This window comes from Leiobunum rupestre, chromosome 6, assembly GCF_980474605.1.
Source record: "Leiobunum rupestre chromosome 6, qqLeiRupe1.1.hap1, whole genome shotgun sequence".
NCBI classification, from domain to species: domain Eukaryota; kingdom Metazoa; phylum Arthropoda; class Arachnida; order Opiliones; family Sclerosomatidae; genus Leiobunum; species Leiobunum rupestre.
In genome coordinates, this window is record NC_143389.1 from 44,218,022 (window position 1) to 44,243,489 (window position 25,468).

Here is a 25,468-nt window from a genome sequence, read left to right on the forward strand (position 1 = left end):
AATGGAGGAATGGAGACCGGAGACCAAACTTTCTGGTAGAGGTCTGGAGACTGAAGACCAAACTTTCTGGTAGAGGTCTGGAGACTGAAGACCAAACTTTCTGGTAGAGGTCTGGAGACAGGAGACTAAATCTTCCAGTGCCGGCTGGAGGACTGGAGACTGGAGACAGTGACGGCGATCCTGTGGGGGCTCTGGGGCTCGAGCCCTTACAGGGAAAAACAAACGGGGGCAGAGCCCCACAGAAATAAAATTGAGGAAAATATCAATCAGGGAAAAATTTATAATCTCACTGCCTTTATTTAGGTCCGAATTCAGTCTTTTTACAGCAGTTATTCTGAGATAAAAACCAGTGGCGTAGCCAGGGGGGCACATGCCCCCCCCCCCGAAACGTATGGTCGTACGTACAAATATTTTTCTTTTTTTACTTTTTTTTTCTATGGTGTGCCCCCCCCCCCAGAAACAAAATCCTGGCTACGCTACTGATAAAAACACGAACAATTAAATTTCTCGCCTTGAAGGCCTATCGGCTCAAGTACCGCGTATTTTTCCCCAATAAAGCTTAGTTTTCTCCCCCTCTTCGGTCTCTTTACTTGTTCGCGTTTTTACTCCTAACTCTCTAGAGAGTCTAGACCATTGGTGGTTCTCGTGTTTTTGCATTAAGATGATATAACCGTAAAATTGATTTCGATAAATTCGTCCAAACAAGAAATCGCCCCGTCGTGTACCCTATTTTACCTAAAATACCTTCGTAATGTATTTGGCCAGGAAAGGCTTAATTATCGACTTAACTTTTATTATCAATGTATTCATTGACGGTGAGATATTAGAAAGAATACTTTAAAAAATATTTATAGTGAGAAAATTTTTGAGCTGTACATTTTTGTGCTTAAGTTTTAGGTATATGGATTTTTGGATAAAAATTAATTGCTCGTGCCCCCACAGAAATGTTTTCCGATCGCCGCCGCTGACTGGAGACCAAAAGTCTGGCCAACCTATGCACAGTTGTAGTGTTCAACGTGACCGCCATGACAGTTACCGGTTTTTCTTAATTTTTTTTTTGAGATACACACACATCGGTGTCGACCCGAGGCCTTAGACACCAGCACACACACAATAACTGATTAATCAGGGCGAGATATGTGTAACGGCCACGCCAACGGGGGGATACGTGGGGACAGGGGTGGGGACACCCTTGGCGGAAGTATTCCGACCACCCGTTAGGGGATTGGTGGTCGTCCTCACACGGCCATCCACAAACTCTGCCTCCCGGACGCCTGGGATTACAGGAGTGAGCCACTACTCCCGGCCAGTTTTTCTTAATAGGAGAGTTACATTGGTGACGTCATGAGTTTCAAATTGAAAGCACTCTATTACTTTGGTTTTTTTGAAGACATAGCTTTTAGCTAGACGCGATGGAGATGGCATTACTGTCGTACGCCAGCTAACGAAAAGCACAGGCTAAAGGTACGGTTCTAAACTTCTAATCGGCGCAAACCGAAATATTATAAAAATTGCTCTAGTTATTTCTCCAATTTTCTTGGTGTTTAAGGTCTTTGGCCAACACCATAAGCAGATTTTAATTCAATATCCAATTTCAGTCCAAAGTAAAATATGTATTTTTTTGATAATGGAGGACAGTATATTTTATACGTACGAATTATATCTAATCGAAATGCATGCTACTAGATAATATTACTCTAATGACAGTCTCTTTTATTTAGGCGTTTTGAATTTTAACAAAATTAGCGGTAAGCCTTGTCTGCTAGCTCACTACTAGACAAGTTCTGTTCATGGAATCATGGATTAATTAATGGTCTGAACCAGAAGTCGATCTTCAGAACTGTTCAGTGTTCAGTTACTGTACAGATTTTATGAAGATTGAGGCCGGCGCCTGTGAGAGGGGTGACAAGTTCCAAAATATTTGATTTACCCCACAGAAATGGAACATCCATTAGGAAACGAATCTGTTTCTATTCCTGAAATTTTGGAAGCTAGTTACATTTTCCTTCTGATGAAAAAAGAGTATAGAATATCAAGGAATATCCGTGCTCAATGGTACCTTAGTCATTTAAACAAATGTGTCACAACACAACATCGAAAGAACATAGTATATAATTTTTTCACAATTCTATGTAAATCTATATTGATATTATATATCTCATTTAGAATGAGTTTACAGAAGAAATTAGTGTGGTATCAGCAGTTCCTAAAACAAAGCCAACAAGTTGGAGTGTTGAGACAAGTGATGAGTTTCAATACTTAGTTTCTCCCGCTACAAGAGTGATTTTTCTTTCAAGATGTTATCGCCTTGTTTTTTGCCTTGATCTTAGCCCATCCATCGCTGCAGTGGTACATATTTTCATTTAAATTTAAATTATATAATAGGTAATATGGATGATTTTAAATTTTCAGGATATTCAAAATGGTTGCATTTTATTTGACGAAGTGTTTTTGGCTCTTCAAACTAGTCTTTCTAAAGTTGCTGAACCTGTATGTTATTTATGGTTTAAAATTAATTTAATGTTCAGTGATACAATTTAAATGTTTTTACAGTTTTATGTACCAAGTAGTCTGTTTTTATTTCAACCTGAAATATATATAACAGTAATTGCTCATATGCCATTCTCGGCCCATGGTGGTCAGCAAGTATTAGTTCAAGGCTGGTGTTTAAAACCTGAAAACGTGAATGATTTGTTAAAGCACGCTTGCAACCAATTTCAAGTTGAGAAAAAGATTGTTGAAGCTACCTCTATCATGAATGTTGAACGTGCCAAATTAAAGGTACTAGTTTAAAGAAGTGAGAATAGAGCTAAGGAACAAACTGTAGCGTTATTCTTGTTTAGGCTCCCCCTGATAAAATCACCGGAGATTTATTTGATGAAGCCAAAGATGTAGTTCCAATACTTCCACCACAGATTACAATTACAACACCTGATATTAACACGGTCAATATGCTACGTTATGGAATATTAGCCCTTCAACTTCTTCCGGAAAATACTAGTGCCGGTAAATGTTTTCAGTTAAAAGATATGACTTAGGAATTTAATTAAATTATTGGTTTTAGGCATCATAGTAATTACCGATGGCATGTTGACATTGCCTAACACGGTTATGTTGGAGTCTCTGTTGACTCAACTACGTAATAATACAATTGCATGCTCCTTTTTACACTTGGGTAGCAGCTATCACCCATTTTGTTCACTGGGTTTTGTTCCATATATTGATTTGATGAGATTCATAGCCACGGCTACATTAGGCGCTTATTTGCCAAAGTTGCCAGAAGATAATGGGGTAACAGAAATTTAATAATTTTTGCTTTTACCTCTAAAAGTTAAGTTTGCCGAGTAATTGATATTTTTTCCCTTTTTTTCAAAAGAAACAAGAATGCAATCGTGAGATGAATGTTTATCATAAAGCATTCTTAACGTGGAATTTTCAAGGTGGAATTATCGAAGAGGAAGATATTTCTTTTGTTAAATGGGGAAGAAGACTAGATAAATGGAATGTTTTGTGAGTTTTATTTAAATGGTTAAATAATTTTACAGCTGTTACTAATGTTTCGTTACTTTATAGAAATCAGTATTTTGGAACAAAATTTGATCAGTTGATGGTGAGAAAAAGGCAGAAAGAAGGCAGTTTGAGAGTCTCTTTATCAAGTGTATTGTCTTGTCGTTTGAGAGAGGGGTATACTGTGAAGTTGGTTCGTTTAAAAGGAGAGCATGTTGAAATCACTTTGACTCTACCATGGAAGTTTAATGCTTCGATCGAATATACCTTATCTGCCCTAACTCCCAGGTATGCAAGTTATCTTTATGTATTTCCATTAACTTTAAAAGTTCAATCTTAATATTATGTTTTACAGTGATGATGGTAGAGAGAAAACTAAGCATCCGAGTTGTAAATATGAAATTGTCGTAGAAGGTAGCTATGATTTCCTTCATGACGTGACATGTAGTTTGAAAAGAAAAATTGAGAGCCCGTATAGAGCAGCAGTAGTGAAGCAGTTTTGGAGTACAATGAAGAAGTAATTTCAAAATGTACATAAATTAAGTTATTTATAACCATTGAAATTTTTTGAATGCCAGTTTAACAGACACTGATCAACTGCTAGTCCATTTACAATCTTTTGGTCACAATTCCACTTATTTCACCATACCTGAAAGCGTGAAGAATGGCTTGCCATTGTTTTACTTGGCTCCTAATGCGACAAGCCCTTCCCTGTCTTCCAAGTATACCATTCGTATGATAGAATTAAGAAAACTGAATTTTGCTACATAATTTTTCTTGATAGAAACATGATTCACCATCAATTTGCCAGTTTCTGGAGGCCTATCTGTATGCTGGACATAAATATTTGGCAAAAATGGATGCATACACATCGTATAGGCATCATTTTGGAACATGACAGACCATTGTCCAAAAACATACATATGCCCAATTCATCTGGCCGTTACAATGTGGTTGCATGTAGACAGGCCTTGACTTCCTTAAACGCCCTTTTAAGGGACTTCAGCTCTTTTGTGTTGATTGAAAATCATTCGTATATCAAGTTCCTAACACTGTAACTTTTTGTTTTGCACGTTCTTTTTACTCTCATATAGCTAAATACTTAAATAGTAAATAAAAAATTTCAGAGAGCCTGACAAACCTCCATATTCTTTCTACATTATACGTGTATCTTCCAAGGCACCTTGCATGGTCATCAGATTAGCTTTTCTTGGTGGAATGCCTGGAGATTTGAGGAATCAGGTTGGGATACTTTTGCGGTTCATGTTCTTGATATTTTATTAAGCTGTGGTTATTTTCTTTCCTAGATTGTACAAGAGTTAAGAACCTTGATCATTGAGTTAAAATTCCCTCCACGTGGTCCTTCGAAGGATTCCCGCGTAGTTATTGACTCTGGCTCTTGCGCAAGCACTCACAGCTCCAATTCTTATGGATATACAATTAAATCACCCTTACAGCGTGATTGGATGGATGTTAACTGTTGCATTCTTCTTCAGAAACCTGTAGAAAAAATACTTATCAAGTACGAATTCTATCTTATGTTATGATTAATTTTACATTTGCTTTATACTTTATGAAATTTTCAGGTATTGCAGAGTGCCAAATGATTTTTTAAGTCCCATTTCTAGTCAGCTAGCCACTGGCAGTGATCCGCTTGCCACAAATATGCTAACCACATTAAGTTGCTATTTGCACTCTCAAAGGTGGATTTATAACATGCAAGCGGGACAAAATTATGCCCTTCCTTTGACTGCTGTTGCTGGAATTTTGAACACTTTATTAAAGTAACTATTTAGTTTTATCTATCTTGGAAACTATCGCTTTGTTTCAAATATTTTATACTTCCCATAATAGACTACGATTACAAGAGGGTTTTCATTTTGCCCATTCCCACTCTGGAATAATTAATTTAGTGCTTGAAATTGATATGGAAGTTAGTATTATTTTTTGCGAAAAGGAGAATGTAACAGAACATATATGGTTTCTTTTTTAACAGCATTGTACTGATTCTGGGAAAATGGAAGTCCATCCCTGTGTTGTCCAGTACATTGTGTTTCCCCCATTTTCAAATACATCTCTACGAGATAGTATTTCTGAGGATGATGATGGTGACTTGGATTCAACAGCTGAAGCTGATGCGGAGCTGCAGATCATAACTGAATGTTGGATTGAGCCACAACATGGAAAAATGTGCGGAGGATTTCCCAGAGCTGAATTTATGAGAGGATACTCTCACCAGCAAGTTGCCAAATCGGTGAGCTTTATTTTTATTTGTTTGAAGGAGGGTGGGAAAATAGGGTTAAATCTAGGGCTGCTCGAGTACTTGAAAATCGCGAGTACTCAGTCTTGAGTCAGAGTCGGGTACTTGAACTCGATACTCAAAAATCTTTTTTCTAGAACTCGATCGGGTACCCTGGTCCTTTGTCAAGGCTAAAAAAATTACTTGAAGTGGACTCGAGTTTTTAAATTAAATGAAAAATACCCGACGAGTCCATTATTTTCTGGAGAGTCTATTATTTACGACAATTCTTTTTTTGCTTCGCTTCCAAATATTCCGCCAATAATTTTTATTTAGTAGTGAATATTTATCACAAAAATTCTCGAAAACTAATTTTTATTAAAACAAAAGCGATAAATCCCTGATAAAAGTGATAATAAAATTTAGTTTTAGAGAATTTTTGTTATTTTTTAATTGTAAATTTCAAATTAGTCATAATAGTTTAATAATTAATTAAGTACATATTATTATTTTTTTCTGATTTTAAATAATTAGGATAAAATTTAAGGCTCAAATAGGACTCGATTATAAAATTTGGATTCAAATTGCCCTCGAAAGAGTTAAAATCCATTTCTTATGGACTCGAATGAGAATTGCATAATTGGACTTGAAGACTTGCAAGTCCAATTTTCCAAGACTCGGGACTCTACTTGAATCCTAAAAAACAGTACTCACACACCCCTAGTTAAATTGAAGTCTACTGAACTTAAATGTGCACAAAAAACGTAAGCAATTTAGGCATTAAGGAATAATGTTTTCAGAATGTTGTATACATGGCTTATACAAACTTGGAAATATCAGGGAATGAGCCTTTTCACTTAACATAGATCCACCTAAAGTCCAATGCTCACTTAGCTCCTGGATTTTGTAAATTGAAATCCTGGCACTAATACATTTCTAATGTTGGCCATTGCGTAGCTCAATGTATAAGAAAAGTAGGGATGTGCGGATAGTTGTTTTTGGTACTGATCTAGTTATTGAATAACAGTTAATTTTCAAAATATAATTCACTTCGGTTATTGGTTTATTTGATTTTTGGTGATCATTTTTGGTTTTAAACATCAAAACATTTCAGTTTCTTATTGGTAATTCATTTTTTATAATACTCAATGATTAACTGAGAATTTAAAGAAAAATTAAATGATTGATAAATCCTTAGATGTTAGGGAGTGTTTGCTTATTTTCTTAGCAAAATTTTCAATTCTATCAAATATTTAGTATCTAATTTACCCTGCTTGTTTCTCCTAACCTATTTATTCTAACTGTTTTCCGCAGTCTTAATCTTGAAATCTTCAATTCATGAAATAGGCACCACCTTAAATAAAAGGCTTTATTCACCATTTTAGTTTTAGTTTTACTTTCTATTCTATTGTGAACTGATAAGCTTTTATTTAATTAATTCGTCTGTTTAGCCATTCCCAGCTAGTGTAAAGTAATTAAGCTGGGAAAATTATAGAATGAGGGAGAGTTCCAGTTATTTATGACACTATGGGAAAAGGAATTTAAACGGGTAGCAGTGATGGCCCTGGGTTTAGATAGTTTGAGGGAATGACCTCATGTTATTGACCATCAATTAAGGTGAAGAGATCAGTGAAATTTAGAATAAGGTTATTATGAAAAAATTTGTGTAAGAGGCAAATATGGTTTTTTTATTTAAGACCCTTATTAGTGAGACTAGAAAATTTAAGGATCAGGTCAATAATAATCCCAAGGTCTCGTTCCGAGAGAGTGAGCCATCAAGATATGGTTATCTTTACAACATCATTGAAAAAGCTATTTAAATTTTAGAAAAAAAATTATGAATAATCTAAATATTTAGTATAAAATGGGGAGAAAATTTGCGCTTGTGAGGGAAGCCAGTGGTGAACCTAGAGATTTTGCCACTGTGTTAGCGACTTTTTTGATGACCGTCTCAATACTTTTCTATAAGCAAAATTGCACCCAAAAAAGTGCTGCCCCTGGCTAATTTCCCCTACCCCTGCTTTGCTATAGAAAATCTAAATTAACGTTGGAAATATGAGAAAAAACACGGAGCTATTAGGGAAATTGGTTTTTGATACTTTATATAATCATATTTATTGCAATCTTAAAATTTACTGTTGAAATTTGGCTACTTTTATTTTAGCACATACTAAATTGTGAAAATGATTTGTCTGTAAAAAACCGTTACAAACAAGGATGTAGCTTAAATTGGTTGGTATTAATCTTAAGATTCAGTTTCATTGCTGATGATAGCTTTTTGGAATATTCAGGAAGTTGCTTATCTTTTTTAAGTATCCTCATAACAGGATAGGTTAAATTCATAGAAAAAGGTGATATAGTTTGGCAGTTACTGGTAGGTAAGATTGTTAGTTTTAGATAATTTTTATCTTCAATTTCTATGGTTCATTCTCATTCAACTTATTGGTAGGGTAGGTAGCGTGGGAAGAAAAATTAATATAATAGTGCTAAAATATAGTTTTTGTAAAATATTTAATTTTGGAATACAACCCATAGTGTATGTATTAAATTGAATATGCGCAAAATAAATTGCAAATAATTAGGAAATTTTCTCTAATAACCTTGTCAGTTATCACGTAGTATCTCAAGTTAACATTTAAAATATTGTATAGTTTGCTTATCAGTTATTCTGAAACCATCTAGGTAATGGAATTGTATTTCTTGATTTCATAAAATTCTTTAACTTCTTCTCTCTATATTTCTACATTGTCTGAATGTAGATTGATATATATTCCCAGTAAACTTTGAACCCACTCGAAAAACACTTGAAACGTGGACTTTAGGTGACTAGAACGAAAACAGGATAGATTTCTCTTATCTGCGTTCCCTTGGAACCTATGGTATGGGCTCAACCATGTATCGCATTTAGAGGGAGATCTACTTTCTTGGGCCATCTTTCCCATGCCTTACTTGCATTATTATTTTTAAGTTTCATTCAGTACATTTCTTGGAAAAAAACCCCCACAATAGTCAAAGAGACAACCTGGTTTTACCAGGGATTGGCTACTGATTAGGAGTTAGAATTGTTTTCTCCCGTAAAAAGGAGGCTCTGTACCTTTGAATTTTCCGACTGGATGGTAGGATTGTAACGAGTTTGGTAATCGTTATCAGTTACTCCACCTCCTCCTTGAATTGATCTTACCTTTCACCCCGCAGAAGTGATAACTGTAGTTTTCTCGAAATTTTTTCTCCAGCCATATATAAAGCCAGATGCCTCATTTCCCACACATTTCTTTGTGCGTGACAATGAAAGATGTTCGTGAAATATTTTCCTAGTAGTTCTCTTCGAAAGTTGTAAATTTAATTGATGAAAATTAGAATTAGATATTGAATTAGGCATTGAAGAGTTGATATATTGGCTGAGAAATGTTCTTTCGAGTTAACTGTGAGCTTCACTACTGCAAATATCTGTGAAAGGATCCTAGATTATTCAAAAAGGACTTGAGACTGAATAACTTCATAGTTTGAGTTGGAAGTGGGGATCTCGACATTTCTGTTTCTCTAGTGCCAGATCTAACTCTTCCAGCTCAGACAGTGGTAGTTTTGTTACCCATCTCTTTGGAAGATTTTTCAAAAGGTACAGAGGATACTTAGAAATGATTGACTAAATCTTTGTTTAAAAAATATATTGCCTGGTGAATGTAATTTTACGTGACTGATGTTTTAAAGTGATTTTGGAACAAGTGGAGTAGTGGTCTCTTCACTCTGTCTATTCAGTGAGATTCAACTCCTCCAACTTATTCCTTCTCACTTTTACGCACCAAAACAAAAGTATTGATTTTTCCAAATTTGTACTGTCTTGTAACTAACTGGAACTTGAAAGTTTGAATTAAAAAGATCTGTTTATTTCAAATGGTTTTTCTTGCTTTGATCTCTTTAAGCTATGCATGGTTGGGTTTTCTTTTCATTAAATTTATTAATGTTGCGTTAAAATGAAATCTCATCCTCACTCTAATGTTCTAATGAAGAATTAAAATATGTTATATTGTATATTAATATATATATTAGAATGACAAAACTAAAGTTATAAGAGTACCTTTTCGAGATGCTTTTTGATTCTCGGAAAGTACGTATACTTGGTGATTAGATAATAGAAATTTTATCTTATTCAAACAATGAATTTCTCAAGTGGTTATATTACTGCCACATTGATAAATTCATATTGTCTTAGTTTTGTTGAAATGCTATATATATATAATACATTACATGAAACCACTTTTACCCAAATTAATTTTTATAACTTAATATGATATTTTAAACCCTGAAATAATATAGGATTATAATAGTTCATTGTTACTAAACCAATTTTGAAATTAGAATAAATGTACATGTACTTCTATTTAGAATCGAATTTATATACAGTCTTATAGTTCAATTAATTGGAAAAAATGTGGTCTTCATTTGAATACCAAATATTTTAAAAGCATTTTATATTTTCAGTTTATATTAAATGCATTTCTTATTTTTCTTATAATACATAGTTTTGGCCTTTTTGACCTTTCTTTAGTGAGAGTTAAAATTTTAATCTGAAGCCATATAAATTTTCCAAGTCAAGATTGTTATATCAAATAAAGTCACTGATAACAGTTATCTAAAGGAAGGACAAAGTATAATTTACTGATTCGAAACAATATTACATTTGCTTTATTGCAAAAGTTACAAAGTGATTTGACGAAAAAACTACCTGAAAATATTTAGTTCTCAGCGACACAAAAACCAACACTAAATAAATTAATATTGGCATAATAATATAAAATGACTTAAACTACTTTGAAATTTTTTTTAAACACTGTATCATTTAATTAATTTCTTACCTCCTATTTTTAGTTTCTCAATATTGACATGGTATGCGTCTCATCTATGGTCACGTTTCACCACTTGTCCTTAATGTGCACCAATGAAAAAGTGCCATCTCCATACATTCCATACCCACCAACTACAAATGATACCCCCATGGTTACACCAATTGTCTCAGATTTACACTCTGTACACTTATCTGCGGCAAGATCAACACCAGATTTTAATCTGTCCCAAGCTTCACTTCACTCTCATTTCACGATAGAAGAAAATATCTCCAATAGAAACTTTCCTTTTGACCTCATGACTTTATTACCATTTTGTCAACAAGCCGAACTTATATTTTCTACATTTATTCAAGGTTATTTTCAACTAAAGCTTAAATCAAGTGCCTTTCCTAACTCTCTTTATGTTTTGTAGATTTAATTCCCACTTACAATGATTTTAACGGGCGACTGGGCCAAGATGCACCAAACACAGTTCTATACTCTCAGTTAATGGAGATGCTCAAAGAAGCCCATCACAGGGAACTGAACTTAACAGATCATGATAACATCGCTTTTCCACAGCATGTGTTAGATAGGGACCGCCCTCCTAATGTGTACAGAGTTCCATTTCCGATAAGTGACTTTTACTCAGATACATTTCGAGACTTCACATCAGAAAATCAATTTTCATCTGAGCATTCAAAATTTAAAAAATCTCCGTCTAAATCAATGGACAGTTCACCTCAAGGACATAAGGGGAGCCAATTTGGAAGCAGAAAAGAAGATTTTTACTTTGACCCTCTTCCGAAATGGAAATGTTTTGTAAAGTTTCTCAGTGAACACCACCTTTTAATCACAGTTCTACCAGCATCATACGAAGATCTAAGATTATTAATATTAGGATCAGCAGCGAGTACTGATATGCCTAATTATCTTGGAAGTTTACCATATAAAGCTGTTAGAATTGTCAAAAGGGGAAATGAGGCTGAGAATGCCCACTTAGCCGATGAATCTCATCAAACTTCTGGTGGAGAAAATGCACATATTTCTTCTGCAGGTATTCATGAGCCCTCTTTTTTTTTCTCATATTAAAATCTGGTTTTAATTAGGTGTGGATTCAATTGATGGTTCTGTCTTCTCCACTATCCAAAAACCAGCACCCCCAGTCTCCCCAGACTCAAATATTACGCCATTTACCTTAAGAAATGTACCTGAAAAACCTCTCAAAGAATGTGTCAGTGTTGAACCATTGACTATACCTAGGATAAATACTGTTGCTAACTCTGATGGAACAGCCAGCGAAGTAGCTGAAAGACCCAAAGACCTTATCCCTCGAAGAAATTCAAACCAGATCTATGGGTCTCTCACTCTACCAGTGTATTGTTATCACTGTTCGTTAAATAATATCACTTCACACTTGGTGTTTAAGAATGATGGCAAGAAATGGAAAGATATTTACCAAGACTTCTCGTACAAAATGGATGAAGTCAGTTACGTTGGTGAAGATTCAGGCACCAATAAATGTAGCAATGTTAATTACGAAGATTCAAAACATACTTCTCCTGAATCCAAAATAAGTCACGAAGGAGAATCTTTTCAACAGCTGAAAGAAGTGGCTAAAGTCATTGAAACCATATATTCTAAAAGCTTTGTTCAAGGTGTCTTTAAGTATGGTTATTTAATTATTAACACATGATTAAGAAACTAATTTTTTCTTTTATAACAGGTGTTTACAGCTTGGCCATCATGTGGATAGTCAAGATATTGAAGCTGTTGTCGACAGCATTTGTGTAGAATCGATTCTCGAAATTGACATCAATCCATTTTTACAAGTTATATGTGGACACGTTAAAGATTTTCATTTGAGGACTATTCTTGAACACAACTATCAAAATAATGAAAATGAGGAAAATAGTAGAAATTTGTATGTTGTTCATACATAATTTTTATTTGTAGTTTTCAATTTCCAAAATTTTCCAAAATGTATGTTATAGAATTAAGGAAAAACCAAAACAATTTCCATTAGAGCTGTTACAGAGGTATCTTCCATGTGAGCAATTAAAGCAATTGCACTGTTCCATAAAAGAGCAATTCTCAGAGATAATTCAACAGTATTTCAAACCAATAAATACACATCCTGATTATGCATTTTTTTGCCCAGTTGAAGATGTAGGATCTTTTTCCTAATATAATTATTGTATTCTTTTGTTTCAAATGGTTGCTCTTTTAGTCATCGGAAGACAATTTTGAAGGAGAGGATAAATTTATGGCAGAAGAAAAAAACGCCAATGAAGAGGAAAGTAATCAACTTCTAGATGATATTGAATTCACTTCAGAAGTTGGTATGAAATTTACAGACTATAATTCTGTGTTTGAAACAAAATATAAATATTTTCTTAATAGATACAAAAGAATCTGAAACGGATGTTAGTTCACCTCCAAATCATTCTCAGTTCAATCCAGAAAATGATGAAGATAATGGCTCTATCATTGAAAATGAGTTGGTTGCACCATTATTTGTACATTTGATTTGCACACTAAAATACAAATCCTATGTTGGAAACTGCTCTTTATTATCTTTACCAACATGCCTTAGTAGGTTTTAACATTCAATTATATCTTGTCTTTTACCTTTTAGCTAAACATTACTTTGACAAAACACTCTATTAGGTGAAATTATCAGCTCTTTGGAGGGTGATTGTACGGAAATTGATCTGTCGAATTTACAAGTTACTCTCGATTTTGTTTGTCTCACATTGGATTCAGAGAGTGATAAAACTCTTCATTTTGCGGAAGCTAGTTTTAGAACTCTTTCATATTGCAGCTCTGCCTCACCCATTCTGGAAACTGAGCCTTCGAAGTAAATATTAGTTGTGGTTTAATTTAAGTGTTTGGTTTTTCTTATGATTTTTCTTTATATAACAGCTATACAGATCATTCTAGTGACTACTTGAAAGATTTACCGGCCAAAGAATATGAATCTGTGCAAACTTGTATCCAGAAGGTGAAGTGGCTTCTTCAAGATGAAATTGCCTCTGCTGCTCTTCAGAATTATCCACTTACAGAAGCGACTCTTGCAATGGTTATAGAGCATGTAACTAAGTCAGTAGGAGTTGATAGCTGTAGTTGCCTACTTGAAGATGTACCGCTTAAGTTTGTCTTTGGCTCTGAGGCTAGTTTGGAGAAATTTAAATTGGTAATGATTGTGTTGAATTTTTGGTGTTTAAATAGTTTTTAATTTCAGAATTTGTCTTAGGAATTTGATAGGTCCTGGACTTCTTTACCAGGCTATCATCTGAACAAAGAAAATGAATATTACTACTTAGTTCGTGACAAAAATGCAGAGTTGCTACCTGTGACTCAACAACAACACCAAGAACAAAATAATTCTTTGTGTTTTAATTCTCCAATGGACCAGAGGAGAAGTCCATTTATCGGAGATGACCCTGAGTTAGCTGAACTTTTCAACAAAAAAGGCTTTATTGAGGGCCCAGTGACATTAGGGTTGACATCTTTGGCCCAGTATTCGGAACTAAGAAATAGCTCCAGCAGCTTTATCAGTGAAAGGAAAACGTTTGCAAAAGAATTGAGTAAAATTCCTGAATGTAGTAAGTTAATTTTTTTTATTGCATTAGAAATTTTTAAAATTTTTGCTCTTGGTTTAGTAACCACTAATGATGAAGATGAGCTTGATGAGGCTGAGAATCGCAAAAGAGGCAGATCTAAACCTCCCAGTAGAAAAACTTCAGCTCGTACTTCTCGTGAGCGGTCTATTTCTCTAGGAAACGAACCCCCTCAAGCTTTCACTGATAGCAATTTGAAAGATGATGTGATACTTGTCAAACCAAAAAAAATGGGAAATTATTCACCAAAAGGAAGAGTTTCACTAACTCCAGAGTCACCTAGTACTATTAAAAGAACTGAAATTCAAGCTGATAACTCAAATTTTGTTAAAGTAAAAACACTTAAGAGTGAACTTACTGAAAGCAGTGAAGTGGACTCAAGGGAATTTTTAAGTAGCCTTACTATTTCTGAATCCAATTCCACAACAATACAAGCTAATACGGTGGAAGTAAGTATATTCGGTGCCTCCGAAATTAATAATTTGTTTCGGAGGCACCGGTATTATTATATAATCCACGAAAAATGATCCAAGGCTAATAATTGAAAATTGGTTTTGGCTAATAATGGTTCTTAAAATAATTTTTGAGTAACTTTGAAGACATTTTGTTTTATTATCCCAGGACCCAAATCCATTAAATATGAGAGATGAAAGTTTCAAACTCTTAGCCAAAACAGATTTTGAATAATTAGCCTTTAATTTTTTTTTTTTTTTTGGTGGACCCATTTTTATTGTATAATGTGCTTTTAATATTAATTTCAGTTATTGGTCGACAATTTGGTGGAAAATGCTACTACTACTACTACTATTTCTACTGGTACTGAGACAAGTACATCGGATGATAAACAGAGTGAAGGAGGGTCTACAGTGGCGATGTCTATAGTAGCTTCGAGCCAGGCTGTTTCTAAAATATCTACTGGAATTGAATTTTCTACACTAGAAACTAGGGAAGGGGCTGAAAGTGTGGAAATGGCTAAGATTCAAGAATCAGTTGAAATGAAAGAAGTCTCTTCGCCCTGTAGAAAAATGATTCCAGGAAAAACTGATTCGTGTAATTCTACTCCCTTCCTGTTCAGCAACAATGAGGATGGTACGTTTTCAGTCTAGCATTTCTACTAGAGTTATTGGCCTACCATTTTATTTCATTTAAGGCTATGAGGGAGACTCTAGTGATTCTGGTAGCGAATTTGGTTGCCTTAACATAAAACACCCTTTACTTCCCAAATTCTGGCTGATTTTGAAAATTCAAAATGACAAAGTTTCTGTCTATTTTCATATTAGGCAAGTATACCTATATATTAACAATGATTTCCCTAAAACAAAAGTATTCCTTTTATTAATTCAAGGCATAGAAAAAATGGGGATGAGGAGCTTCAAAAAGCTCATGATTTATTTAGAAAAGCCATAAAAAATATTAAGAATATTTGCAAGCTGATCAATCAGGTACTTTGAAATGTCTTGTTTTAATGTTCACTTTAGTTTTTTTTTTAATTTTCTGTTATTCTTTTTTAGACTATGCTACTTTCTGGTACTGTACACCTGGTTTTGGAATTAACAAAAATGTTTACTAAAAGTTTTAAATCTTTTTTTTTACTGGGGATAGAGCTACACGAAACTCATATATGTCATCAGCTTCTGGTTCCAGAGGCTAGCGAAGACATATGGTCTCAAGATTCCAGAAATGCTGGTACCTCTACCAGACTTCATTCCATTGACAGTAAGGAACAGTGTCTATTTAAATTTGTATATTTATATACTACATTTTAAAAATTTTAATCTTATATATAATCCTCAATGTTTGTGTGTTTGTGGCTTTCGTGGACCGATCGACGACGGTCCCCTAAGTTTTCTCCCCCCCTCGCTCTCGCTCTCTCTTGAACCCGTTGCATTTGTCCCCTCCGTTTTCGCCCTCCCGCAGCCGCTAATTAGTCCCTGGCCAACAATTATTTTGTACCGTATTATTTTTCGGTTTTCTTTCGCGTATAGGAAGTTAGCGAGTTTTGCTTTTCGCCCGTACTCTTTACCGTATTATTTTTCGGTATTATTTCGCGTATTGAAAGTTAGCGAGCTTTGCTTTTCGCGTACCGTACTATTTTTCGGTTTTCTTTCGCGTATAGAAAGTTAGCGAGTTTTGCTTTTCGCCCGTACTCTTTACCGTATTATTTTTCGGTATTCTTTAGCGTATTGAAAGTTAGCGAGCTTTGCTTTTCGCGTACCGTACTATTTTTCGGTTTTCTTTCGCGTATAGAAAGTTAGCGAGTTTTGCTTTTCGCCCGTATTCTTTACCGTACTATTTTTCGGTTTTCTTTCGCGTATAGAAAGTTAGCGAGTTTTGCTTTTCGCCCGTATTCTTTACCGTATTATTTTTCGGTTTTCTTTCGCGTATAGAAAGTTAGCGAGTTTTGCTTTTCGCCCGTATTCTTTACCGTATTATTTTTCAGTTTTCTTTCGCGTATTGAAAGTTAGCGAGTTTCCCTTTTCGCGTACCGTATTATTTTTCGGTTTTCTTTCGCGTATAGAAAGTTAGCGAGTTTTGCTTTTCGCCCGTATTCTTTACCGTATTATTTTTCGGTATTCTTTCGCGTATTGAAAGTTAGCGAGTTTTGCTTTTGGCCCGTGTTCTTTACCGTATTATTTTTCGGTATTCTTTCGAGTTTTGTTTTTCGCGTACCGTATTACTTTTCGGTTTTCTTTCGCGTGTTGAAAGTTAGCGAGTTTTGCTTTTCGCCCGTATTTTTTACCGTATTATTTTTCAGTTTTCTTTAGCGTATAGAAAGTTAGATAGTTTTGCTTTTCGCCCGTATTTTTTCCCGTTTTATTTTTCGGTATTCTTTCGCGTATTGAAAGTTAGCGAGTTTCCCTTTTCGCGTACCGTATTACTTTTCGGTTTTCTTTCGCGTGTTGAAAGTTAGCGAGTTTTGCTTTTCGCCCGTATTTTTTACCGTATTATTTTTCAGTTTTCTTTAGCGTATAGAAAGTTAGATAGTTTTGCTTTTCGCCCGTATTTTTTACCGTATTAATTTTCGGTTTTCTTTCGCGTATTGCAAGTTAGCGGGTTTTGCTGGGTTTTTAAATCTTAGTTAGCTCTTCAGTCTTCCAATTAAAGAACAAACTCAAAGTTAGCTCTCCCAAAAGTTATTAGGAAGAATCGTCAGAAGGAAATAAAAATTAGAAGTTTTCTGAACAAGGTTTTGTTATTTTGCCGTAATTTTATTACGTACAGATCAAAAAGACCCCGGGCGAAGCTAGTTTTATTATAAAATTTTCAAAATGACGAGCTTTCAAACCATAGTTCCTTTTTAAACCATTTGGAATTTACTAAAAGCTCGCGGTTTTTAGTAAAATAAAAATTTTAGGTATTACCTTGTCTTGTTTATTAGTTTACAATTACTTGCAGTGTCTGTTGAAGTCAATTTCTTGTATATCAATATTAAATTAATAAATTTTTAACATTGAAGTTGATCCTGAAGAAATGTTTCACAATCAAAGTATGAGTTCGGGCTATTTAGAAGCGGAAATGAAATTTAAGCCTGGAGCCTTTGATTGCCCAATTGTCTGGTCCACCCATTTCCACTTCCACCCTCGTTTGTGCTCAGGACCTGGAAGGAACACCATGTCCAAAGGTGATTTTTAGGTCATTTCTCACTAATTTAGGTGTTTTAAATTAAAGTAATACGTCAACTCTATTATTTCAAAGGAATACAAGCTTTAAGATCAGCACTCACTTCTCTATCTGTCAGTAATCGTAAAAATATGTTCGTGTACAAGGGTCAAACAAATGCCGTTTTCTACTTAAGGCTTCATGAAACTGTTTGCTATGGTCATAAAAATGGTGTACCGAAAACTGAAGAAGAATTTAATCTTGGGGGTAATTACCTTATAACTTCTAAGTTTCAATTGAGCTTTTTAAATTATAAAAAATTCATTTCAATTAGCATCAAGAAGTTCTTCAGTGCACAGTTTGCCTCAGAAAAAAACTCCAGTGGATGTAGATGATGATGTATGGCTATAATTATAATATTCAATGGGTTTAGGAAATTTCTGATGTATTATTATTATAACTTTGTAGTTGCCTGAATTTAGGCCAAGACTTAGTTCTGCTTTATCTGATAAAGACCAAAACATTTCCCATGATTCAGTTTCTATTACATCTAAAGTCTCTGCTAACCGAAAGGTTAATCAACAGTGTATAGCTCTAAATTTTCACGGAATTGGAGAAGTTGGTAGGCAATTTGTTTTTCTGCTTGACTTTAGTAAGTTTTTAAATTTTATTTTCTTAACGTGGTATAGACCCTAAAAGTAAAGAAGAACTAGAAAAAGTTCTGCAAAATGAGTTAGATGAAGCCGTTTTGGAAGCGATCACTATTATGTTAGCTAGGAATCCTAAATCAAAGCTGACACCTGAAGATGTTCAAGTAAGTGTATTGAAATTTGATTTTTCTGTGTTTCACTTAGCTTAATCCTACATTTTATTTCAGTTTATTCAAAAACCTGGAAAAGAGCCCACATTTGTTTTACATTTTACAGTACATTCTAACACACTTCACCTATTGGGTCCTTTGATTTACTACCTACGGCAAAATTTGTTAAGCTTCTTACATAATCCAAATTATACCGATTACAAAATGGAAAACCATTTCCAGGTAGAATTATAAAACAAATTAAAGAAAGCTTTATTAAACTTACATTATATAATTTCAGCCATACTGTGGTGATCAAAATCAGAATTTTAATGCTTCGCTAAATTTTTCTGACGAAGATGTCTTTCTGTTCTCAATTCAACAAGCATTTGGAATGTCTGGAAACAAGGGAATTGCCTGTATAATTCTGTCATTAGTCGATTTTCAAGGGCGAACTGTTCAACACATATCGTGCCCAGTTCCATCTTCCACAGCTTACCAAGACAGCCTTTCAAATCACGATTACGAAGAGCTTACTACAACGACGCTCTTCCAGTTAAATCCCAACAAAAAATCACCAGGTAGGGTAACGTTTTTACTATTTTATAATAAATGTTTTAGTTTCTTCTCTTAAAGTGTTTTTTCAAACCCAAACAGGACCAATTGCATTGATTAGATTTCAAATTTGGTGTGTTGGAAAAGTACAGCAAGAAGTGTTAACGGGAAATCTATGTGCAGCGATACGGCATTCCTTGTGGGACCTTTTGATGGAATTCAGACTGTTAACATCTCCTTTAGCTGAACCTAGGTAAAACTGAAGAGAAATTTAATGTTGGGGTTATTTAGTTATAAGTTTTAAGATAAACTTTTTACATCTTTTATAGTGACGTAGAGAGCTGCGGAAGTGTCAGTGAACCATCAACTCCAGTTAAAAGTATACACTTTTATTGAAGAACATTTAACTCTTAAGGTATTTTAGCTAACTCAATACACAATCAATCTAGGGCGGAGAAGAAGTGGTAGAGTCATTACTGAGCAAACCAAAGAACTTGATGCAGCTGCGAAGACTTATTCTCCCACTTTATCTCCTACGGATAGTTTGTATTTCTTTAAGTATGCTGGAACAATGAATGCAGATACACCATCTAGTATAACAAGTAGCTTTAGTACTTCTAAAATAGTGGCTTTACTTCAACCTGAACCAAGAAATATTGCCTATGACAGTGGAGATCGTGGCAGATTAACTAAAGTTTTTAGGTGAGTAATTGGTTTTATTAGTAAAAAATGGGTGTAATAATTTTTTTTTAGTTCCAGCATGCAAGGGTTTTTGAAATATGGACTAAGCATTGGTACGTACGTGCATCGAAAAAATATTATCAAAGAAAATAATTTAAATAATTGTTAGGTGTTCCAACCGTTATATCAAACGAATATACTTTGAAAAGTCAGCATCAAGTACCATTTTTATTGAAGCAATTCCAAGCTCAACTTCATGATATAGCATCAGACGTTGTTTCCAAAGTGTTTTACAAGCATGGTTTGGATTATTTGCCTTACAACACTCAGGTATTTTAGTTAAAAACTATAAGGGGGTTTTTAGCTATAACTTATGGGGGTTTCATTAATGACAGATTACCGCTTTGAGCTCTGGTGTTAGACTTGAAAAAGTACCTGGAAAAACGGAGAATTTCATAGTTGTTGGTCGCAACTTGAATTTGTGGAAAGCATTTGTGGGGGCACCTGAATATTCAAATTATTTGGAGACAACGCTTCTGAAACGTATACATTTTCAAAAAATTTGTTCTTTAACTCATATTCTTATATTTAACCATATATTTACAGAGCAAAGAAATTACCAAAAATTTCAACCATTTGTTCAAGGCTCCGAATCTGGAATAAATTCATCTTCAACTAGAACAGCAAATGCCACTCCTACTTCCTGCCTAGGAAGTCCAACCCAACAAACTGCATCTACTCCCATTTCTATTGGGCCTTTTTCCAGTTTCAACTCTCAATTACTCAGTGGGAAGTCATCAGAATCACTAGTTACATTTATCCCATTCATACCACGTCAACGTCTTCTCCTCATTGTAATTGAAGGCCATACTATGGTCTTGTACCAGTACAATTGGCTGCCAGATGTTGCCTCTACAGTTTCAAAAGCACTAGCAACGCTTGTTGAATGGTTCAACCAAAGAAATTCCGCGGTTTCTAGTTTCGTTTGTCAAAAATTAGGATTATTTCATAATCAGCCTTTGTTTAGAAATAAAATTACCAAAGAAAAAAATGTGAGTTAAAATTTTTTCAATTTTGTTGAATAATGGTGATAATTATATTTTGTTTTCAGAATCCAGTTGGAGTTTTACCAAACCAAATCATGCTGAAGCATATGGAATCTCTCTTAGCAAACACAGCCCCACCTCCTTCTAGTCAAAATCAAATGGGTGAACATCAAGTTGCTGTTAGGAAATCCACAAATTTCATAGCTGGAGTTAGCATAGATTCTCTCAGAGATAAAAAGCCCCCCAAACCCATTCAGTGTTCTGAATATAAGACTAATCCAGATGTAGCTACAAGATTCAGTCTCCAGCTTAAAGACATCCAAAACAACTTGGATCGTAGAGGTAATATTGCTGTTTCATTTCATATTTCAAAAGAATATATCAATCTTAAATATATAAATTAAATTAACTATTAAATAAATAGTTATGGATGATTTGCACCGAATTTGGAAATCTCGAGACCCTCATTTGAATATTCCATACTTAGTAAGCAGATAAATTTATTGCGTTATATTGGAAGTATGGTTAAAAATTATTTCTCGTTTTAAAGGATAAAGTCATGCATTCAATAAAAAATTTGGCTCGCTTGTCACATTTCTGTTTAACTCCAATACTATTTAGTCCAACTTGGAGATGGAAAGTGGCTCCAGTTAGGGATCACACTTTAGAGCCAGTTAACTACCAAAGTAAAGGGGATGCCAAATCGTCTTCAGCCTTTCCAACTGGCATGGTCAGTTTTGCACTATTTACAGATGTTTGGGGATTTGATTATAAATATTTTCTTGGTAGCGTTCTAGACATAGTTCAGGATCTAGTATCAAAAGCTCGATTGATACATCATCAAGTAACAATTCTCTGGGCAGTAGTTTTGGTCGTTTAAGACGACAAAGTGGAAATCCCTTACTATCATCTTTAATGCCCAAACCTAGAAGAAGTCAGATAGATGAAGAAGGCCATTTTGCTATTTGCACCACGTATATTAAAGAATACATTGAATACTTGCAAACATTGGGTTTCGTAGCTATTCAAACTGGAGCACAGTCTCACCGCCAAATGTAAGTTTAGCTCATCCAATAATAACAGAAATTAATAAAAAGGAGTGGTTGAATAGCAATATCTTTCATGTAAAAGGCATTTTCCCTATGTGCCCCCTCTTTCTTGCTCTTTTTTCCCCCCTTTTAGCTAAATCTCTAAAATTTATTCTATACACGCCATAAGAGAGGGGATGAAAATTTCTGCAGTAGCAGAAAATAGCAGCTCCTGGCGAGACATGACCCTTTCTTTTAATGTGCAGAGAAGCACATATGTAGGAACCGTCTCACCGGTTAAAGAAGGGAGATGATAAACAGCATGGCTCTAAAACTGAACACTCCCCATTAGGGAAAATGCCCCTTAAAATAGAAAACTCTCTGATAACTTCTAATAATAAGTAAAACTTTTTCCATTTGTGTATTGACATTGTCGACGATTTAGGAAAAATGGTCCAGGTAAAAATACTGAATTGAAGAAAAACTCGCAAGATTTTTCCAAAAAGTTTCGTACGAGTAACTGCAAGGGTCTTCCTGTTTTTCTTATTAAAAATCTTCTGGGAGGATTGTTGATTATTGAAGTAGGATTCTGTGAGCCGTACGCTTATTGTCATCTTTACTCATTGGAGAGTAAACGGCTATCCATGACGTCTCCTGCGCAAAGAAACCAAGTATATTATCTCCAAGAGCTGTGATAATTTCTAGGCTATTCACATACTTTTAATTTTAGTTCACTACAGTTTTTCTGGATCAACTGGACAAGATAAAGATCACAATGCATTTGCATTCTTTCACTTACGATTTCCATTTGAGGACAATTTATTCTTATATATCTGGACGTCACCTGATATTTCACCAGGGGTATCACATCTCCAGTTTTTTGGATGATTTCATAAAATACTATCAAAAATCTCCAAATTTTGCACGTAACCTTATAAGTTCTGGAACTTTGATCATTCCTAATACGAGAGTCGAAGGAGCTCAACTTTATGATTACATCATCAGTCATAATCAGCAATATGGTATGACAGTTGTTCGTATGGATCCAGTCTTCAAGGGCTTTGATATGGTAATTTAACGTTTTTAGCTATTACTCCAAAAACTGTATTACATCTTTTTGTTTGGTGTTTAGGACATTACGGAATTTGCCCTAGTTGAACTAAGTTCGTACAAAGGTTCTTATAAGGATTCTAATGACATAAATCATGTGGATAATTTCGATGTTGGATTGCTTGTAATTTATGATAAAGAAGCCAACTCTCAACAAACCCAACAACATATTCTTGTTTTGAAATTTTATATTCTCTTAACAAGTCAGAGAGATTTGTACCCCAAATTAGTGTTGGGTTCTATGTTGGGGTCGTTTCAACCAGTTCGAGTGGGAATAAGTGGCAATAAAGGGGGCTCGCATGCTGGATCCCAAAGCTCCAGCAGAGTGCCTTCTCGTAAAACTAGCAACATAGCTTCACCAAACCAAGCAGAACTAACTTCTTCCACTGAAAAAGACTTTACTAATAGAGATTCAGCTACAGCTTCTACTTTGGATGATGTTAGGTACCACTCCTTTATTATTTTATCAAGAGTTCCAATTGTATTTTCATTTTGGTTTTCAGTCGGAAAGTTAGTGCCATCATTCCACCAACAATGTGTGATGAAGAAGTGACTTATCTGGGGTACTTTAGTAGTCATGAAACCTTGATGCTTAACATTTTAAAAGACAGAACGAAAACTACTCGGAAGCATTTAGAAGCTATAGTTGGTAGAGCTGGAGTTCATTGTTGCCGTGATTTTCTATGGAGTTGCCTATTCCCTCGAGTCGGTGACAATAAAGAAGTGGTAAAGTCTTATCAAGAATGTATTCAGCTTAACAGAGAATATGAAGCTGCAACTAGAGCCTCTGTTTTCATGGCCCACATATTCACCTGAATACATTCTTGGTCTTATTTCATTAAATCAAGAACTGATTGAAGTACCTAAATACTTACTTTTCAAACTTTTTTAGATTATACAGCAAATGTCATTCTCAGATTTTACTGAACTTTTAAGTCTAGTCACTAGTGTACCAATAAATGATATAGATAAAAATTTGACACCATTCCTAAATATGCATAGTCAGTGGTACCAGAATCTCTCTAAACTGCTTCAATTGAAGTTTAACAATGCAACATCGCAGAATTTTCGACAATTCCATTCTCCAGACGGCACTACTCAACATTTGGTAATAGTATTCTTTTTGTATTTGTTTGGCAGCATCATGATAATTAATTAACTCAATTTAGGTGTTAACGGACATAAAATGTCCTGATTCATTTATTAAGCTCTCATTGAATCAACAAATCAATCATGCAGTAAGTGGTTAATTAAAATTGTTATTTAATACTCTCTTAAGATGGATATTAATTGTTCTTCCTTGAATTTAGGAAATTAGCCTAGTTTTCAGAGAGCCTTTAATCAATCAGGAACACAGCCCTGAGAAACCAAATTTCAGAGTGTTAGCCCTTCAGACTTTTGTTGAAGATTTCATAAATAATTGCTGCTTTCATTTATGGACTGGATTACTCAGTTAAGATTCTATAGAGTTAGAAGTTCTGAACTTCTGAAATAATGTATATTGAAAGTTTTATTTTTTATATAAAATTAAGCTGTGATACGATTGTCAAGCTAAAGAACCTTTATGTTAACTAGCACAAAGTGAATTAAATTTACATAATATATCTAAGAAGGTTTTCTCCTACATATAGCAAAAACACAATATAATAATAAGTATAAAAATTAGCAAAATGCTCAAGGTGAAATATACTACTTATTATTATTATTAATAATGAGTGGGGAGAAGGGCAAGATATATGCCCATTCCTGCACTTCGACCAGTGGTCCATTGTGCAACCCTAAACCTTAAGCCTTAAAGAGTTCCATCAGCCTCCTAAAGGGATGACAGTGGGGGTGAAATAGCACTATTTTTTAATGCAAAGCGGGAAGGAGACAAATTTTTGGTAATACGAAACTTTACGAAACACGTGGTTATTTCGCGGGAATTCGGATTTCGATATTGGTTGCAAAGGACGCAGTTTTTGTCACCCTGGCCTAGTTTGCTTTTATTGGAATTTAAAGGGCAACGCAAGCTCTGTGGCAGAAAAAGAAAAAGCATGGTGCTTTTTAACCCCCTCCACCCCCACTCGATACTGGCGAGGCCATGCAGAGTTTACCGTAAGTTTCGCACTTTGCATACATAGGCACACAAAAATGCCAGCTCACTTGCGTTGTCCTTTAATTAGAATTAATATGGAAAGTTGTTCTTGTTCAACGAATTGTCTTAGTGATTGATTTTCTTTTCGTTTATCATGTATTACCATTAATTTCATTGCTCGACATTGTTAAAACCGAAAATTTTAAAGCATACTGGCGAACTCGCCGAATAATACTACGCGGTCATCATACATTCGTTTAGCGTGACGTGCGCCCTCTAGTGGCGGTAATTGAAATCAAAATCCGGACTGGCTAGGGGGGGCGCAAGTTTCTCCCCTTACGAGGCTGATGGAACCCTTTAAGGCTAATATAAACTGGGTC

The 25,468-nt window shown here is 34.8% G+C and overlaps 1 protein-coding gene across 3 annotated transcripts; it reads left to right on the plus strand.

Moving 5' to 3' along the window:
- The first annotated feature begins 1,617 nt into the window (after window positions 1-1,617).
- LOC149941105 (KICSTOR complex protein SZT2-like) lies at window positions 1,618-24,597 on the plus strand. 3 transcript variants are annotated; one of them, XM_090180030.1, is made up of 58 exons: window positions 1,623-1,650; window positions 1,722-2,107; window positions 2,167-2,349; window positions 2,413-2,490; window positions 2,554-2,781; window positions 2,844-3,006; window positions 3,065-3,291; window positions 3,377-3,510; window positions 3,574-3,795; window positions 3,863-4,024; window positions 4,086-4,229; window positions 4,292-4,561; window positions 4,635-4,749; window positions 4,815-5,029; window positions 5,094-5,291; window positions 5,362-5,440; window positions 5,504-5,761; window positions 10,613-10,943; window positions 11,003-11,626; window positions 11,679-12,237; window positions 12,296-12,493; window positions 12,564-12,738; window positions 12,800-12,911; window positions 12,973-13,164; window positions 13,240-13,429; window positions 13,495-13,765; window positions 13,826-14,177; window positions 14,235-14,641; window positions 14,954-15,281; window positions 15,343-15,472; window positions 15,538-15,634; window positions 15,704-15,719; window positions 15,795-15,908; window positions 17,650-17,814; window positions 17,889-18,059; window positions 18,127-18,191; window positions 18,261-18,414; window positions 18,482-18,606; window positions 18,670-18,834; window positions 18,893-19,172; window positions 19,249-19,399; window positions 19,476-19,525; window positions 19,596-19,848; window positions 19,900-19,940; window positions 19,997-20,157; window positions 20,223-20,370; window positions 20,434-20,879; window positions 20,939-21,215; window positions 21,298-21,359; window positions 21,424-21,603; window positions 21,663-21,928; window positions 22,347-22,572; window positions 22,632-22,970; window positions 23,034-23,455; window positions 23,515-23,737; window positions 23,904-24,119; window positions 24,181-24,249; window positions 24,322-24,597. In XM_090180030.1, the coding sequence occupies exons 2-58, from the start codon at window positions 1,940-1,942 to the stop codon at window positions 24,466-24,468; spliced, it is 11,742 nt and encodes a 3,913-aa protein (XP_090036156.1). In that variant the 5' UTR covers window positions 1,623-1,650; window positions 1,722-1,939; the 3' UTR covers window positions 24,469-24,597. The 3 variants fall into 3 exon arrangements, with proteins under 3 accessions (XP_090036158.1, XP_090036156.1, XP_090036157.1); XM_090180031.1 differs by having other exon boundaries at window positions 19,906-19,940; XM_090180032.1 differs by lacking the exons at window positions 23,904-24,119; window positions 24,181-24,249; window positions 24,322-24,597 and having other exon boundaries at window positions 1,618-1,650; window positions 23,034-23,450; window positions 23,515-23,658.
- Window positions 24,598-25,468: the final 871 nt, after the last annotated feature.

Bases quoted from the DNA above. Each gene is read 5' to 3' on its own strand.
- LOC149941105 (XM_090180030.1), top strand. From the start codon at position 1,940: ATGGAACATCCATTAGGAAACGAATCTGTTTCTATTCCTGAAATTTTG. The intron at 17,815-17,888 runs GTGATTTTTAGG...ATTATTTCAAAG, and splicing joins AAGGAACACCATGTCCAAAG to GAATACAAGCTTTAAGATCA. The intron at 19,173-19,248 runs GTAGGGTAACGT...AAACCCAAACAG, and splicing joins TCCCAACAAAAAATCACCAG to GACCAATTGCATTGATTAGA.